Source organism: Sinohyriopsis cumingii, chromosome 3 (assembly GCF_028554795.1).
Source record: "Sinohyriopsis cumingii isolate HCF-2022 chromosome 3, ASM2855479v2, whole genome shotgun sequence".
NCBI classification, from domain to species: domain Eukaryota; kingdom Metazoa; phylum Mollusca; class Bivalvia; order Unionida; family Unionidae; genus Sinohyriopsis; species Sinohyriopsis cumingii.
In genome coordinates this window covers 91,511,773-91,529,687 of record NC_142963.1, presented here as the reverse complement: position 1 = coordinate 91,529,687, position 17,915 = coordinate 91,511,773, and the positions used below count along the sequence as shown (strand labels likewise).

Genomic DNA, 17,915 nt, shown 5'->3' with positions numbered 1-17,915 from the left:
CTGGCACACAAGATTTGATGACGTCACCGCTATAACCCTGAGAAGCTAACAACCATGCTAGGTCGGGTTGTCTTCAGGCCAAATTCGCCTTGACGGTTTATGTCAGATAGCTTTCTTAACAAATCATTTCCTCCCTTCCAAACTTTAGTTATATTGGAAGAATGGTGAAAGGACTATATTGAATAAGGGCCATTCTCTGCCCCCTCTCCAAATGTCCTTTTATTTCTGACATCAGTGTTGTGTTCATGTGTCCGTTGCCATGGTTACAGGGTGTCAAAACACTATCCAGAAAGACGTGAAAATTAGTCATCTTTTCAATTTACTTCTCATAGATACTGTTTTACCATGAGCTATTCGCCCAGTTTCAAATTTGCGATATGCATTTTTGTTATTTTAGGGGTTATAAAGCTCTATATATAAAGTTTAGTTTCTAAAACTATTCCAAAAATGACCATCGTAGACAAAAATAGAATATTGAACTTATACGTCAACTGAAAACTGTTTCTAACAGCTTCTGATATATTTTGTTAAAATTTCACATTTAGTAGTTGAGGTGGGGTAATATAATATTTTCAGTGACAAGGGCCCTGGAAGGTCTTAATCTGGCAATTGTTATGTATTATCATTCTCTCTTCCTCAGTATCACACAAATAAGATGCCATAATAATGGAAACATTATGATATGGATGACAATTAATTCAAATTATACAAAATTATCATTTGTCATATAAACATAAAAGGAGCCAATGACTACTGATGAAACTAGTGGTCACAGTGTAGTAAAACAACTCATTTGATTCTCCATTGTCATAATCACATTCTGGAATAGATGATGCATACTTAAGATGCTTTCTTTATCAACTCATTATTTACCCATCTTTTGAAACCAAGAAACCACAGGAAACCAGAATCACGTGCACAACACCCAACAACCAGAGCACCAACCTTGCAGGTACAATATCATCCTTTGATGGAGTCAAATGAATATTTAAGCATGCACTGGATCCACAGCGAATGGATTTTATTTTTGGAGAGGCGAGACTGGATTTGTACATGTAACAGACCTGGAAAATCCATGCATGCCATACTCTCTTAGTGCCCCTCTTCTGTGGGATGCTCATTTGTATACCTTGGAGCCTGTTTGACTTGATAAATGCCCATAGTGAAGTCACGCAGGTAATCAACTGATATCCTGGGGAATTCACTCAGTTTCCAAGTGGATGCATCCATCTTGAAATGCAATTTGTGCTTATTCAGCAAGTTGTTCTCTTGAACCAGGATTTAAACCTTATTCCGTTACAGAATTTATTCATTTTCAAGACAAAAACATAGAAATAGTCATCATCGGATAAGGAAGAAGGAACATCAAAGTTAAGAAATGACTTTGTTTTATTTAGCTTATGCACATTTAGCTTATGCACATTTTGTAAAAGTGATATAATATCTGTTCTTGAAAAGTTTTCAAACTCTTTTGTTGCAGTGATAGATCGCAGGGATTCATTAGTGAAGTAGAAGATTTCCAAATGGAATTTGAAACATCTACTTTTTGCCCCATAAAAACGGGTGCAGAAAATAACCCTTATTCAATATTCAAAAGCCCTTATTCAATATAGTCCTTTATGATAAACGGCGGCATTTGGGCTTTAAACTTCTTGATTCTTTTGTTTCCTATGTATGTATGCATTGTATATCGCAACCTAAATGATTTACGACGCACACTGCAGCATGACTGAGCCAGGAAGGTAATTTGAAATCGTTTACATGGGTTCTAAAACGATGCAAATATTTCAACATGTTTGCGTTTCTAAAAAAATAAATTTCAGCATAATTGAATATCCTTATACAAAATCGGTAGAGGGGCGTGTCTGGCAAATGCTTAATTGAATGATATGCATACAGAGTGAGTACCATAAGAAAAGGGAAGAAAAGTCTTGGAACCCACATCAATTATTAGAGGAATTTGTTTCTTCATCCAACTGCGTCAGAGTACTCTAGGGGGATTGAGATCCGCGCGTAATAAAAGAAAGGATGACAATTATATTATAAGATCAGACACAGATTCTAATAAATTAATTCACTGCCAAGTTACAGAGGCTAGATACCAAACTTAGCAAAAAGTGATAATGTAACTTCGTTGGTGTTCCTTTTTGTCCCGGTAGATATACCCGGTTTGACAAAATAGGAAAATGCAGTATAAAATATTTTTGGACAAAAAAGCTTCTAATGAGAAGATATATTAGACTGATGTATAATATTTTATTGGAAGATGTAAACCATAAACGTAATTAGGTAGGGTTTATTAGGCAAGTACTTAAACATTTAGGATTTGGATTTGGATGTTTGTTATCTCATAAACACTTGGAGATACTTATGTACTTTGTCAAATGCGAGACAGTACCGATTATATCAATTTGCTTAAAACTATCATTAAAAATTTATAACTTATTTAGCTACAAAATGTATACTTCTTTATCAAAATCTTTTGTATATAGGGATTAATTAGATCATAATAATAATAAAACATAATAATAAAAAAAAATAGATACGGAAAAGAACAGCTATTTAACGTATGATACTTACTTTATTTCTAAGACTCTCGGCATCTTCCCCCGCTATCCATTGATTTCCACTGATCCAGTATGGCACCAAACTGGCCTCATTCCACACCCGCTTAGCGTCTGGATACTGATCACACAGCTGGACAGAAACAAATTCAGTATTAGATATGTAGTATGGGGTTTAATGGCACATCAATGTAATCCTAGCTACATGGTGATAAGTAAATTTGGTTGTGAAAATGTAAAGGTAAATTTTTTAATAAAAACAGCGTGGAAGCCGATATACACGACAAAATATGTTCCTCTGTCAGTGAACATTGGCAAGGTTTACCGTCTGGTCAAGGTTCACATTTCAGAAGATATTCATTGAAATACATATGTGCCCTATCCTCGAGCGACGAACAAACCTACGAATGATATATAGTTAAACACGTGTACCAGTATACATTTCCTTAACTGCACCTATACAATTGTGGATGAGTAACGTTGTGCGATCATAAAAAAATCTTGAAAAACTAGGATTTTATAAAAAGATTAAACCTTAAAATAATGTTAAACAATTTATGGAATAATTTCTTTGCTTTGTTGGTTATTATTTAAAAACTAAAATGAAATAATTGTGCTTCACGACCTCTATGGCATGAAGGATCTTTTATTAATAAAATTATTAATGATTTAAGTATATGCACTTTAAATGAATACTCACATATTCAGTTTAATTAAAACACCACACTTAAAACTAAACATGTTCGAACCATTGGATCCAGTTAAAAGCGTTATGGCAAAGGGGTTTCCAGTTTTAAAAATGATGTGATTTATAATAATGTTTTCCTGAATCTGATAGTCCTCACGTACCTTATTTTTTATTCACAGTTTTATCTTATTTTCTAATTACATTTTTGAAGACGGGTGTGCTTTATGTATGAAACTTTCTTCGTTTGTATTAGCAGTGTATCTTAAGGATGTAAAGTATGATAAAGATGGGATGTATGTTAAAGATGGGACGTATGATAAAGATGTGAAGTATCATAAACATGTGACGTATGATAAAGATGGGACGTATGATAAAGATGGGACACATGTTAAAAATGTGACGTATGTTAAAGATGTGACGTATGTCCATTTGTTCAGCTGATCATATCATTACTGGTATTTAAATGAAGAACTGCTTCATTGAAAATCAACAGTTATGCATGATATATAGCACATATGTGAAATAGTGGGTTTTATATTTCGAATTTTCTGTAAGCGGTTGGAGAAATAAATCTGCGTCCCCATATACCGGACTTATAATTTACCTTCCGTATATCTGACTTGTAATTTACCACCCGTATTATACAGTGTATCCCCCAGGGGTGTAAAATTGAGGGTACAAAAAAAACCTTGGTGTCAAATAAAAAATGTGGGTGTCAAAAATGTACTGACAAATTTTCACATGACTCGTACTTTTTCGGCTTGAAATAGGATATTGCAACTTGCACAACATGCTCTCTATCTCTCTCTCTCTCTCTCTTTCTCTAAACATACAAATCACCAACGTGCACAATTAACAAACAAATGCATTGTCCATTCAAAGAATAATTTTATTAGTTCATTTTTCTTTTAAAGTCGTACTTTTAACAGTCTCCTCAAGCAATATTATAGCCCAACACATTACATATAAGCCAATACAAAAAGCCAAATAAATCTTTTTAACCAAATGGGAGTTAATTTACTGCCTTTCATAAAATGTGTACTATCATAGGTTTCATTGTACTTCGTCCAGGAACACATTTATCCAAACATCAAGGAGGATAATGATTCATCTTCTTTCAATAAGTTACACTTGAACTTTAAGATCTTTCTTTTATTGCAGCAAAAGTTAAAAACCAACAAAATCTGCAATGACCCGCTGACTTTGTAATCCAAATAACGCATTTGTCTCTGCAAGTTTACTGATTTCTTTGTTGTGAAATAATGTCTTAGGTTGTGTTCTCCAGATATCTTATGGCGAACAAGGGTAGATTTTTAAAAATTCTAAAATCCTGTCACGAAAGGATTATTCACTTTTGCAGTCCTTGCAATTACGCGATCAGAAGTCACACCGGTAATCATAATGAACGTGCCGTATTCCAGTCAAGGGAATTATTTTTTCCATTTTTCATTAAAGTTAGATCCAAAGTTATTCTTTTGTGTTCTGCTTCTTTCACTTTCTTCGCTAATGCTTTTTAGTGCATGACGTTTTAATCTGGAGATCACTTTCTAGTGCAACAAGCCTTGAGGTTAAACATCTAGATGACAGCTTGCTGAGCTCGATGGAAATCGCGAGAAGCTCGCGAGATTAGGGGAAGCTACTCCGTCATAACATTGCCTATGCTAGTCTGGTTCATTGTTTTATATGTTCCCTGCGCTGCACTTTGTTATACTAATAGAGGAGCGCAAGGCAGGGAGCAAACCAAGCGGGAAACCAGTCAATGCCTATACTCGAAGTATATACGATGCCATCCATCGTCCAATGCATTGGGTATTAAATAAATCCTGATCATATTATGAAAATCCTTTGCGTCAAAAAAAAAAAAAAAAAAAACGCACGGCAACAAAATGTGTGCGTCAATTTTCTCCAGCGTGCGTCCCTGACGCACAAATGTGCGTAAAGGGAAACAGTGCCGTATATCTGACTTGTAATTTGGCAACCGATCCGGTCTGATGCGATGTGGGGGGGGGGACCGAACGCGCACTCTTCTGCTCACGAATCCAACGCCTTGGCGAATGAGATGAGCCAACGCGAATGTAAGTTCAGGGAACTGGATGATTTTTTTTATTCACTTGAAAGAAATGTTTTGTGCAAAACTAAAGGTAGAATATAAGCGTATGTTTTATGATTGAAATGCTGTAAACGGTAGTTTTCTATGCGATGTGATGTACTGCTGTATACACGTACCTCACAAACTTGAACATTGACAGCTCCAGTAAAACAATAAGCGATCTGGAAAAAACAAAAATATCCCATTTCTACAGAAAATAAGTCCTCCTACCTCATATGAAGCAAGCAAACCATCCGTTTTGGTGTACATTCCACTTGTGCCAGCGCTTTTGCTCTGCGCTGAATAGCCATGGTTATATGGGTTTGTAAGGGTGAATGAACGACTGTACAGTGAAATACCAACCAGTAACTTTGTTGGTTCAGCCCCCTTCTTCACCCAGTATTTCAGAGATTCATCCTTTGAGAAAAAGTATAAAAAAAGCATCAAGACTGAGTTAATAAAAGAAATGAGCCCCAATTTGCGGTTCGTGGTTTATTTCAAACAAATATGGCATACACTTTACAAGAAGGAATATAATATTCACAGAAGATGATTGGGAGAAAGATATTTTAATATATGTCACAACCCATCATATGTCGCAACTCAGAAAGCCTTTCAATTAAGATTATTTTAGTAATTGTAACAGGTCGTTTATAATTGATGTAAAACGTGCATGCTATAGATTTCTAATACAAACAGGTCCTCGATACAGACTTACTAGTATGGATTACTTTGGTGTATAAAGTATGTCCCTTTGAAAAGATACAAGTATGTATTTATGTATGTATGTACGTATGTATGTATGTACGTATGTATGTATGTACGTACGTACGTACGTGTGTGTGTGTGTGTGTGCATGCATACATGCGTGCATGTATGTATGTATGTGTATGTATGTAGGTATGTAACTGGATCTCGAGTAACGTAAATTGTTTCTTAAACCTACCACGTTTTGTAATCTGTCCCCATCACGCTCGGAATTCCTTGCAAATAAAGGACTTGGGTGGCCTGTTTTGTTTTCCCAAGGTCCATGAAAATCGTACGCCATTACATTGATAAAATCAACCTCCCTGAAAAAAAAGCGCAACATATATATATATATATATATATATATATATATATATATATATATATATATATATATATATATATATATATATATATATATATATATATATATATATATATATATATATTTATTTATTTATTTATTTATATATAATTTCTATCTTGGAATGAAGACTGGAGCTTTCGGATCAAGGTTTTCTTACTCTAACACATTACAACCTCATCAGATTATAGTGTCTTCAATTGGCCCCAAATCTTTCAGACTTTTCATTTTTGAAGCAATATCAGTATCATATCATTCGTATGAAAGTATTGGTAGCATAAACAGCAACTTTGACTAAAATTACTTTACATAAACTGTATCTGTCTGCATGCTGTCAATGGTGCGATCAATTAGTCAAAGGAAAAGACAGTGCAGAACTAAATGAAAAGCTTGTACATGTCAAGAAGAGAAAATCGTTGGTGATATTTTGCATAAATAATCCAGCATATTCGAATTATACAAAAAGTCAGTTTTCAACATGAACTGAATCCCAACTACAACAACAGTAAGTCATTGAGTTTCAATATTTGAATTGGGAAAAGGGACTTCAAGTGATACATTATCATAGTTCATTTAGGAATAACTAATATTTTTTCTCTAATCAGTGCTGTAGTAAAACAAGACCAATCTTGCGATAAATTAAGGAGGTAATCTTGACTGAACTATACATAAAAGTTACCTTTGTGTAAAAATATAAATTGTTGTTTTAAACTAGTAGTGCTTTATGGTCAAGCAAGTAAGTTACTTTTCTAAGTGACATGTACTCAAACGTTAACTGGTAGAGTGAATAGAAAGAATATCACAAGTATTGGAATCACCCCACCCCCGACATTTTTGTTTGTTTCTCTAGTGTCTAAGTTGTTGTTGTTCTAGGGTTTAACGCCATTTTTCAGCACAGGATAGGCTATACATGGCGGCCAGTATAACTGGTGGAGGAAGAACCCTGGATAACCCAGGGAAGAACCACTGACCCACGAGAAGCTACTGACATGCTTTACCACGTACCCACGCTAGCCGAGCCTTGGACTCGAACCCACGCAAACAGAGGTGAGATGGCAGTGATCCTGAATGGTGAGCGCTTTAGACCACTCGGCCACTCAGGGCCCCCTATTGTCTAAGTTCGTAGAGAAAACATTTCACATACGAGCTATAAAAACATACACTACATGTCATACAACTACGTGAAGACCCTTATGAGACACAACTTGCCATCAAACCCAGGCATCACTCTTTGATTCTAACATTATATTCAAGTCCTAAGTTGAAGGTATTGTGAAGAGCTGATCCCGATAACAGAAAAAAGATGTTAACAATGTACAAAGCAAGACGTTGACAAATTGTTCGGAGCATTACGATGACCTTAAACCCCAATTTCACTCTGGACGGATCACTGAGCTGATCTTAAATCACAATTTTCACTCTGGGAGGATCATTGAGCTGATCTTAGACCCCAATTTTCACTCTGGGCGGATCACTTAGCTAATCCTAAATCCCAATTTTCACTCTGGGCGGATCACTGAGCTGATCTTAAACCCCAATTTTCACTCTGGACGGATCACTGAGCTGATCTTCAATCACAATTTTCGCTGTGGACGGATCACTGAGCTGATCTTAGACCCCAATTTTCACTCTGGACGGATCATTGAGCCTTAGACCCCAATTTTCACTCTGGACGGATCATTGAGCTGATCTTAAACCCCAATCTTCACTCTGGATGGATCACTGAGCTGATCTTAAACCCCAATTTTCGCTCTGGGCCTGTCATTGAAATGATCTTAAACGTGTTCAAGATTTTGCATTGGCTATAAAAAGAGTTATATCAAATCTGACGTCAATATCGTTCAAAATTATTATTGTTATTAGTTTTATTGTCGGGGATCTGTATTAGCCTGTATATATATATATATATATATATATATATATATATATATATATATATATATATATATATATATATATATATATATATATATATATATATATATATATATATATATATATAAACTGATCAAGTTTTGTATCAGCGATATTCTATTCTCCAGCTTTTTTGCCACGTGTCGTTACAGATACTAATGCAGCATTACCTCTTGGTATAAACATTGACTTCATCCTTTTCAATTAAGTGATTCCATAATGCCACACACAAAAAAAAGCAATAGATAAAAGCAAATATAGAAGCATCAAGACTCCAACACAGTAATTGTTAATTAAAGGAATCAGCAAAAATATAAAAGCCAAGTCACATGTCTAGTCTGTGCTTTCTTAAAATCAGCTAAATTGTACAAACTCGCAGCTAGGTTTATCTTAAAGTATGTTTGATTCAGATTAAGTATGAATGTATGAACTTGTTAAAAAGAAGCACACAATAAGACCAAAAGATTAATGACTACAGTGGGGCCCCGGGTGGCCTGGTCGTCTAAAGCACTGGCATTTACCGATCACTGCCAACTCGCCTCCGTCAGCGTGCAATCGAGTCTCGGGCTCGGCCAATATCTTGTTACACGCACACGGGTATTTACTTGACCGAGCGGTTGTCAAACCCTGGCGCGATTCTCGCTAGAAGTCATAAGTTTCCCCGACTTTCCAAAGACTTCCATACAACCTCAGTTGTAAATCAGAAAGCCCGACGTGTCCATTCTATACCTACATTTTCCTCTAATTAATGCAAGACCACAGATAAACCAAACTGCCAACTATCTATCTACCGTACATCTGCGTGTTTTGGCTTCATTATGTTTCCGTACCAACAACCGTTCACGCCTTAGAACATATATGAGTACTCCCTAACAATGGGAACTATTTTAACTCCGCCACCTTAGGCCAGTCAATGTATGCTTTCCAGGCACATTTCGCCGATATAACTGCACCATATTCGCCCGCATGGCGACATAAACGGTCTCTGCCAAGTCCCTTTTTATTTATGCCCTTGTGTAATTTACCGGTTTAATACCGTAAGTGCTGTCCTTGCAGTCACGCTACCAATGTATACCACTAGATTTTAATATGTACTATTTTACGACAGGGACATTCATTCGGTTTTGGTCGGAATTCACTACTAGTGAACCAGGACATCATGGAAACACACTAACACTTCACTCCGTGACGTTTGCTCCTATTAATTAGCTCCTTAGTTCGGGCCAGGAATATTTCCATGGCGCCGAATTCCAATAATCAAACAAGTAATCACACAAATCTAAGAATTGCTTAAAACGGGGCACTACAACCAAGTGCACATACTCTAAATTTACTACATTATCTATGTGAGAAATGTTGCCAGTAGCTTCCCGTGGGTATGTGGTTCATACCGATGTTTTCCTCGGTTCTTCCTCCACCGGTTATACTGGTCGCCATGTATAATCTATAGAGCGCTTAGAAATGGCGTCAAACCCAAAACAACACCAAAAAAAAAAAATCATGCGGTTATACTAAGGGCTTACAATAAAAGTGACTTATGCTAGCACGTGTATTGCTTAAAGAAACATTAACAGTCTTTATAACTGAAACGAGTCCTGAGCGTACGAGTGGCATGGTTTTCATTTTCACGCTTTTTTAATACCTAATGTTTGGTGAATACCTAATGTTTGGTTAATACCTAATGTTTTGTTAATCCATCACTTCTGTATATACTGTATGCTGAACAAATGTAGACCTTTGAAATATACTACGATATGTTACGCTTTCAATACATGTTAATTGTAGTGAATATGTAATACTTACTTGGATATTAAATCTACCTCATAACCATCTTCTACAGTGCTTCGATCTACAGCAACCCCTACAACTAGCAAAAGTCGTGCATTTTTTGTTTCTTTGCTCTCTGTATCAAATTGTTCTCTGAGATCCTGAAACAAGAAGGTGTTATCTTTTTAATCTTCTTTTCTTCTTGCACACAATACATTCAATTATCGCCTTTATCTTTACCGCTCGTTTTAAGCTGCATTGCATCTGTTTATCATAGTTTTCACCATTCTTCCAATCTAACTAAAGTTTGGAAGGAAGGAGATGATTTGTTAAAGAAATATCTAACATCAACCATTCTTGAAATAATCAAGATGTTAGGTTTAAACGATGTTAAAATATTAAGTTAGGATAAAGAGGTGCCACCCATTACGTCAGCTAACGAAGTTGCTCTTAATTCCGTTCTTTTTCGGAAATGCTTCAAAAGAAGTGATTTGATACATTCGATAAATTCCGTTAGTTACTAATCTAAAAACGAAAATATACACACGTGGCGCACAAGTCGATTCGCCAATTACCAGCTGAATTTATTTTAAATAGGGGTATCTCGCTGAATGCTAATGGAACAATAAATAATGAAATTTATATTTGAACAAGCACAATTAGTTCTCCATTTATTAGAATGGAATTTGTAGTTTGAATTACCAACTATTTAGATGCTATACTATTGAAAAAAGATGTCCAGTCAGGTAAACCCCTCGAAATTAGAGTTTCCTTAATTTCACCCGAAGGAGGAAATGGTAGAATTTGTCCTACTAAAAGGAAATCTCTGGTAACCTTTTACATTTTCTTACTTAAGAAACGTATTTTTAACGTAACCCATTTATCGAAATTTAGGTGAATAACTTCAAGAAAAAATGACCTTCAGAAGTAAGCTGAAAGTCTTCTTATCTTGCTTTCTGCCACCACGGATGGTTGGGTACTGCCAGTCGATGGCAAGGCCGTCAAAGTCGTGTACCCTCAAGAATTTAATGGCAGAGTCGACGAATGCTCGCCTTGTAGATCTGTAGGCCGCCATAACGCTGAAGTCCTTACTTCCCATACCCCATCCTCCTACCGCTAAAATCGTCTTCAAGCTCGGATTTGTCGCCTTCAAGCCAGCCACACTTTTATACCTACAAGAACAAAGTCTCTGCTTACGCTATGTCTTTGATTACAATACAAATGTTAACAGGGCTTGTTATCTATCGGCAGTGGATATAAAGGCATGGGAGATCTGCTTTTACTTTCATCCAGCAGTTTTATATGTAATTCAAAAGATTGATTCGAATGTCATTTAAGAAAAGGTTAAATGTATAATGATTATTTAACCGAAGGTGTAAATATCTTTCGCTTGAATCGATTCATCTCTCTCTCTCTCTTTCTCCATCCAGCCAAATATTCCTCCGCATCAGTCAATGGAACCGTACCTACTCATGCATACATACATACGGATACGACTCTATGGTCTTCAACTAAATAACAGAAAAGAACAAAAACCAAAATGGTTTTAAAAATTTAATAAATAATCTATTTCCCTAGTGTAAATTTCAAATTAACTTACATTATTGTGAACTAATCCCAAATAGTCCTAAACGTTCTATCACAAGTACAGATGTATGAAGTTCCGTTTGAATTCCAGTGGTATATTGAGTGCGTTGAGGTGCCTGCCTGTAGTCTCGAATGTGTTATGTGTGAGTGGCATAGATTGTGATGATGTGCTAACAGTCTTGTGGGGTATCACAATAATATAATCCAAACATGTTCTTTTCTGAATTGACTATAATTTCATATTAATGTTTCTGTCCAATAATATTATTTAGTACTTTGTAATTCCAGTGAATAATATCTGAATAAATAAAACCACCCAACTGAACAAATGAACACCACAATAAGAGTACATACATACATACATACATACATACATACATACATACATACATACATACATACATACATACATAGATACATACATAGATACATAGATACATACATACATACATACATACATACATACATGGTCAATTGATAAATAAAATAAAATAAATTACTGAACTGGATGAGAAAGTACTCCCGTATACATTTTTTAAACTTTGCAAGCTTACAATGCTTTGTCATTCCATTCTACTGGAGAAAGTTGGTGTCCCTGAAGCTTAGCATACGCATACATAATATGGGTACAGAGTAAAGGGTCAATATGGTCCGGGTTGAATTTCGCAGGCTCAGCTCTGTACTGCGCCCAGTTTGTGTACACACACATCACGTGGTATGATATTGCCACTGAAAAAGGAAATAGATTTGATATACCAAATGGAATATTGGCTCCATTTTGTGTATATTATTTGTGTATAATACACACCGCAATGCAAATAACAAAAACACAGATCTGCCAGTGTAATATGCATTAGATGGAAATATCGGATTATATGCTTTACTTTCAAAACCAAAGCCAGAAATCTGCCAATCAATATGCACCACACAGAAATATCTGGATCTATGCTGTACACTATATATGACGTCAAGCGAACACGTACAACTCTGCATATTTTTTTTTATATATAAAGATCCTCTTTGAGCGAGAAAATGATTCATAAAAACATGAAATTGGGATGTAATCAAGGATTCTTCTGTTTATGATCGCAGCTTCCACAATCTTCTAAATTATAGAATCTACCTGAATTTTCTCTGAGTTATATCTATGTAACCGAGGAATCCTTGGTTTTATAACATATTTTATCACCATAATTACAGCCAGGGTCGTTAAGGGGGGGGGGGGGTAACCGGGGATATACCCCCGTGGCCCGGGCCGAACAACACTTTTTAATTTTATAAAAGAAAATATTTGTTTCAACTTAGCCAGAACCCGTGATTGCTATCTACGGCCTTGATTACAGCATATGGGGTCGGGTTACAAGTTCTCACAACTTAGCAGCAGCCCTCCCCCAAATACTCAAGTAGATTGATGAAAAGTGGCATGTACTAACAGTACGTGTATCAGAAATACAGTGCATTAATACAAATGAACATGGAAACTTTCAATGTAATTGAAAAGATAATACATATAAGTGTATAGCAACTAACTTAAAGATGAGAAAGGGGAGAAAGGGGTTGGGGGTTTATTAGTGGGTTCCATGACTAGTACCGGTGGGAGATCGTGCCAGTAGGTAATTTATCTTAGAAGATTATTTAAATGTTTTAGAATGTTTAATTAAAGTCTGGAAGATTTGAAAGATGCGAGTGTTTAGGTCATTTGATGATCCAAACAGCAGTAAATTATTACTGACAGGGGCAATGACTGGTTTAAACCATGCATTAGTCTATGTCATTGTACTGTGTGTTTCTTACAATTAAAAATATAATGGTAGGCAGTCTCATCGTCCTCTCTACATGTGCACAACGGGCTATCAGTAAGACAATTTGAAAGTAAATCATTATTTAAATCACAGCAGTTGTTCTTATTCTAGTCTGATACCGTTATAATATATAAAGGGATATGATTATGTCTTGGTAAAATTTTAGTGTTTCAATATTAAATAGTCTGTTTTACTCTTTTACTGGATCCGTACAAAGGGAATTTAAAAAAGCTATAATATTATCGAGATTTAAATTAAAAACAGTTGTTGGAAAATTAAAATATATACTTGCAACAAGTTTAAAATGATTATTTTTAAACTTTACAGCTTTTAAAATTTAAACTTCATTATTTACTGAGCCAATTTCTATGTGATTATCATAAAAGTTTAATTGCAATTCCTCTAATTTTTTAAAAGAAGAAATTATGTTCGTCTTTATTTCCTTAATTGAAGAATTAATACTTTTGTTATTTTCTGGCTTCGAATGACTAGTTTGACCATAATTTTACACTTTTATTTCTTGCTAGCAAAGCAAAAGCATTCGTTAACACACTGCTGCCATATAGTTCGAGAATTATTGAATATTTTTGTACTAAGATCCTAAAACTCCAGTTGCATGCATAAATATAAACCGATTGTTTGCACAATTAAACATGACAGACTTTTTATATATGAAATGAACGAAGCACGGAGCATAGACAAAAATCGACTAACATATTCAGAATTTAAAGATTGGTTAACGGAACAATCTCTATGCATATTACATAAGCAAGCTGGAATAAGATTTCCTAATAAAGGGGTTTATGTTAGTCACGTGATTGCCTGTTCAGGCAGACATCTTTGTCTTCAGGATTAGTTATAGATTTGGCTTACTCATCTCCGTATTAAAGGAAATCAATATATAAAAATAAAACAATTCGACCTTTAGTACCTGAATTGTTGTACATATTAAAAAAATAAAGAAATATGGTATTCACTATCGCAATTTGAAATTGCGTGTCTAATTAAAAATACAAAAGAAAAAAAACAATATAATATAAAATTGTATATTGAGTTCAATATGTTATTAAGTGTTAAGACAAACAAGACAAATAATTACTTTGAAAATGAATTTTTAAACTTAGGAAAAGTGATGCATTAATTTAGAAAAAGATGGACACTCTTAGAGAGAGAACTGAAGTAAGAATATCTTCGAATGAAGAAGAATACATGAAACTGTAAAAAGTCATTAACTTTGAGCGAAGAGTCAAAGTAGGCGAGAATACTGCAGTCATTAGTATGAAAAGTAACAAAACTCAAATGATGGTGGCTTTATAGCATTAAAGGCAAGTTAATAAATAAATTATGTAGGACTCCTGCTACAACACATCAAAAACCATTATGGCGGTAAAATGAAACTTCTAAAGACAGGTACAGATACTCAGTATTCATGTTGATTCGCATTTTTATGAGGATATAAAGCAGTATATATATATTTATTTTTTTGGGGGGGTCTCATGTGACTACAAAAATAATTTTGTTTTACACGTCACTTCAATCAAAAAAAGATATTTGGTTTTTTTCACAAATGCGACAACAAAACGACAATATTGGGGGGGGGTGTACACAACTACAAAAAGCAATATTTTGGGGTGGTGGTGATGTTACACATGTGACTACAAAAAGAAACTATTCTGGCATATTACACGTAAATTAAACAATGCCAACAACACCTTTTTAAAAATGAATTAAACTGCATTCTGATATAAGAAGTTTGTGAAATTAGAAGAATATATTCATTCAGCACAGATGTAGAAAAAGTGTATAAAGGTATTACAACTGTGTTATTAACAAACACTTCTTTAAACTGGAACTGTGCAAAGGTTGTTTTATATAGAATATGAATCGCTAAGAGATGCAGTAATTAGATCCTGCCAAGACCAGATTTTCAATATTGCATTCAATAAAGTTTCACCGATTTGTTTGATAAAAACAGATATTTCGCGGATAAACAGACTTCAAAATGTTTGTTCTCAATCACAAGGAGGTTCTCCTACAACCTTTTAATGAAACGAATATTCGACCTCATTAAAATTTTACTTCCATTTCCCTTTCTAATTTGTTGAACTATTTCATCTTTCATTAATTTGATTTATTCTGCATCCAGCTATTTCGCTGTAAGTACCACTTAAACATAGTTTACATGTGGTAACGTTTCTTGTCTTATTGTCTGCATCATCTAAATTTGCAGTCATCCATAAGAAACAAAGTACTTGTTCAGTAATAAATTCGACTAATGGCTTAACAAAAATTATAATTTTTCATAGTAATAAATAATTATTGCATCGTTGTCTTTATCTATCCATTTTCTATTAAAATCTTCTTGTAAATATTGATGTACAGATAATGATAATAAAATGCAAGATTCATTTGTGTTCGGCTTCTACCAAATCCAATGCGCACTTTGTTTTTTTTTTCTTCCACCATTGGTTACAATGCATATTATCAAAGTGGTGGGCAAGTACACTGTAATTTTGTCGGTATTCACATTGTACAAGGAACGGTTATTTAAATTCCATCTAAAAACCTTATATTTTCACCTATGACACATGTGGCATCTTTGTTTAATAAATCAAATTAGTAACTTTTTTTATTTTTGTTTTAAAATAATGAAATTCCTCAAAGAATAATTGGTAGCGACTTGTTTTAGATGTTTCTTTTTCTAAACTTAAACTTCAACACTTCATGAATTAGATTGCGAGACTGTCTGGTTCGAAAGCAATCCCTAAGAATAATGTTTGTTTAAAAGTAATCCCTGAGAATATTGTTTGTTTAAAAGTTATCCCTGAGAATAATGTTTGTTTAAAAGTTATACCTGAGAACAATGTTTGTTTAAAAGTAATCCATGAGGATAATGTTTGTTTAAAATTAATCCATGAGAATAATATTTGTTTAAAAGTAACCCATGAGAATAATGTTTTGTTTAAAAGTAATCCATAAGAATTATGTTTGTTTAAAGTAATCCCTGAGAATAATGTTTGTTTAAAATTAATCCCTGAGAATAATGTTTGTTTAAAATTAATCCATGAGAATAATATTTGTTTAAAAGTAACCCATGAGAATAATGTTTTGTTTAAAAGTAATCCATAAGAATAATGTTTGTTTAAAAGTAATCCCTGAGAATAATGTTTGTTTAAAATTAATCCATGAGAATAATGTTGTTTAAAAGTAATCCATGAGAATAATGTTTGTTTAAAAGTAATCTATGAGAATAATGTTTGTTTAAAAGTTATCCCTGAGAATAATATTTGTTTAAACTTAATCCCTGAGAATAATGTTTAAAATTAATCCATGAGAATAATATTTGTTTAAACGTAACCCATGAGAATAATGTTTTGTTTAAAATTAATCCCTGAGAATAATGTTTGTTTAAAAGTAATCCCTGAGAATAATGTTTGTTTAAAAGTAACCCATGAGAATAATGTTTTGTTTAAAAGTAATCCTTGTGAATAATGTTTGTTTAAAGGTTATCCCTGAGAATAATGTTCGTTTAAAGTAATCCATGAGAATAATGTTTGTGTAAAAGTAATCCATGAGAATAATGTTTTGTTTAAAAGGAATCCCTCAGAATAATGTTTAGAATTAATCCCTGAGAATAACGTTTGTTTAAAATTAATCCATGAGAATAATGTTTCTTTAACATTAATCCATGAGAATAATATTTGTTTAAAAGTAACCCATGAGAATAATGTTTTGTTTAAAAGTAATCCATAAGAATAATGTTTGTTTAAAATGTATCCCTAAGAATAATATTTGTTTAAAAGTAACCCATGAGAATAATGTTTTGTTTAAAAGTAATCCCTGAGAATAATGTTTGTTTAAAGGTTATCCCTGAGAATAATGTTCGTTTAAAGTAATCCACGAGAATAATATTTGTTTAAAATTAATCCATGAGAATAATGTTTGTTTAAAAGTAATCCATGAGAATAACGTTTGTTTAAAAGTAACCCATGAGAATAATGTTTTGTTTAAAAGTAATCCATAAGAATAATGTTTGTTTAAAAGTTATCCCTGAGAATAATAATTGTTTAAAAGTAACACATGAGAATAATGTTTTATTCAAAAGTAATCCCTGTGAATAATGTTTGTTTAAAGGTTATCCCTAAGAATAATGTTCGTTTAAAGTAATCTATGAGAATAATGTCTTGTTTAAAAGTAATCCATGAGAATAATGTTTTGTTTAAAAGGAATCCCTCAGAATAATGTTTGTTTAAAATTAATCCCTGAGAATAATGTTTGTTTAAAATTAATCCATGAGAATAATGTTTTGTTTAAAAGGAATCCCTCAGAATAATGTTTGTTTAAAATTAATCCCTGAGAATAATGTTTGTTTAAAATTAATCCATGAGAATAA

At 33.7% G+C, this 17,915-nt stretch overlaps 1 protein-coding gene across 2 annotated transcripts in view; it reads right to left on the bottom strand.

The window, feature by feature from the left end:
• Window positions 1-17,915, bottom strand: part of LOC149803280 (chitinase-3-like protein 1) — a 49,905-nt gene that overhangs the window by 10,658 nt on the left and 21,332 nt on the right. For both annotated transcript variants that reach the window (XM_089952956.1, XM_089952957.1), the window contains exons 3-8: window positions 12,275-12,449; window positions 11,053-11,305; window positions 10,170-10,294; window positions 6,288-6,411; window positions 5,573-5,758; window positions 2,581-2,697 (exon numbers count right to left, since the gene is read on the bottom strand). In XM_089952956.1, coding sequence (XP_089809082.1) covers window positions 2,581-2,697; window positions 5,573-5,758; window positions 6,288-6,411; window positions 10,170-10,294; window positions 11,053-11,305; window positions 12,275-12,449 — 980 coding nt within the window. The remainder of the gene's footprint in view (window positions 1-2,580; window positions 2,698-5,572; window positions 5,759-6,287; window positions 6,412-10,169; window positions 10,295-11,052; window positions 11,306-12,274; window positions 12,450-17,915) is intronic.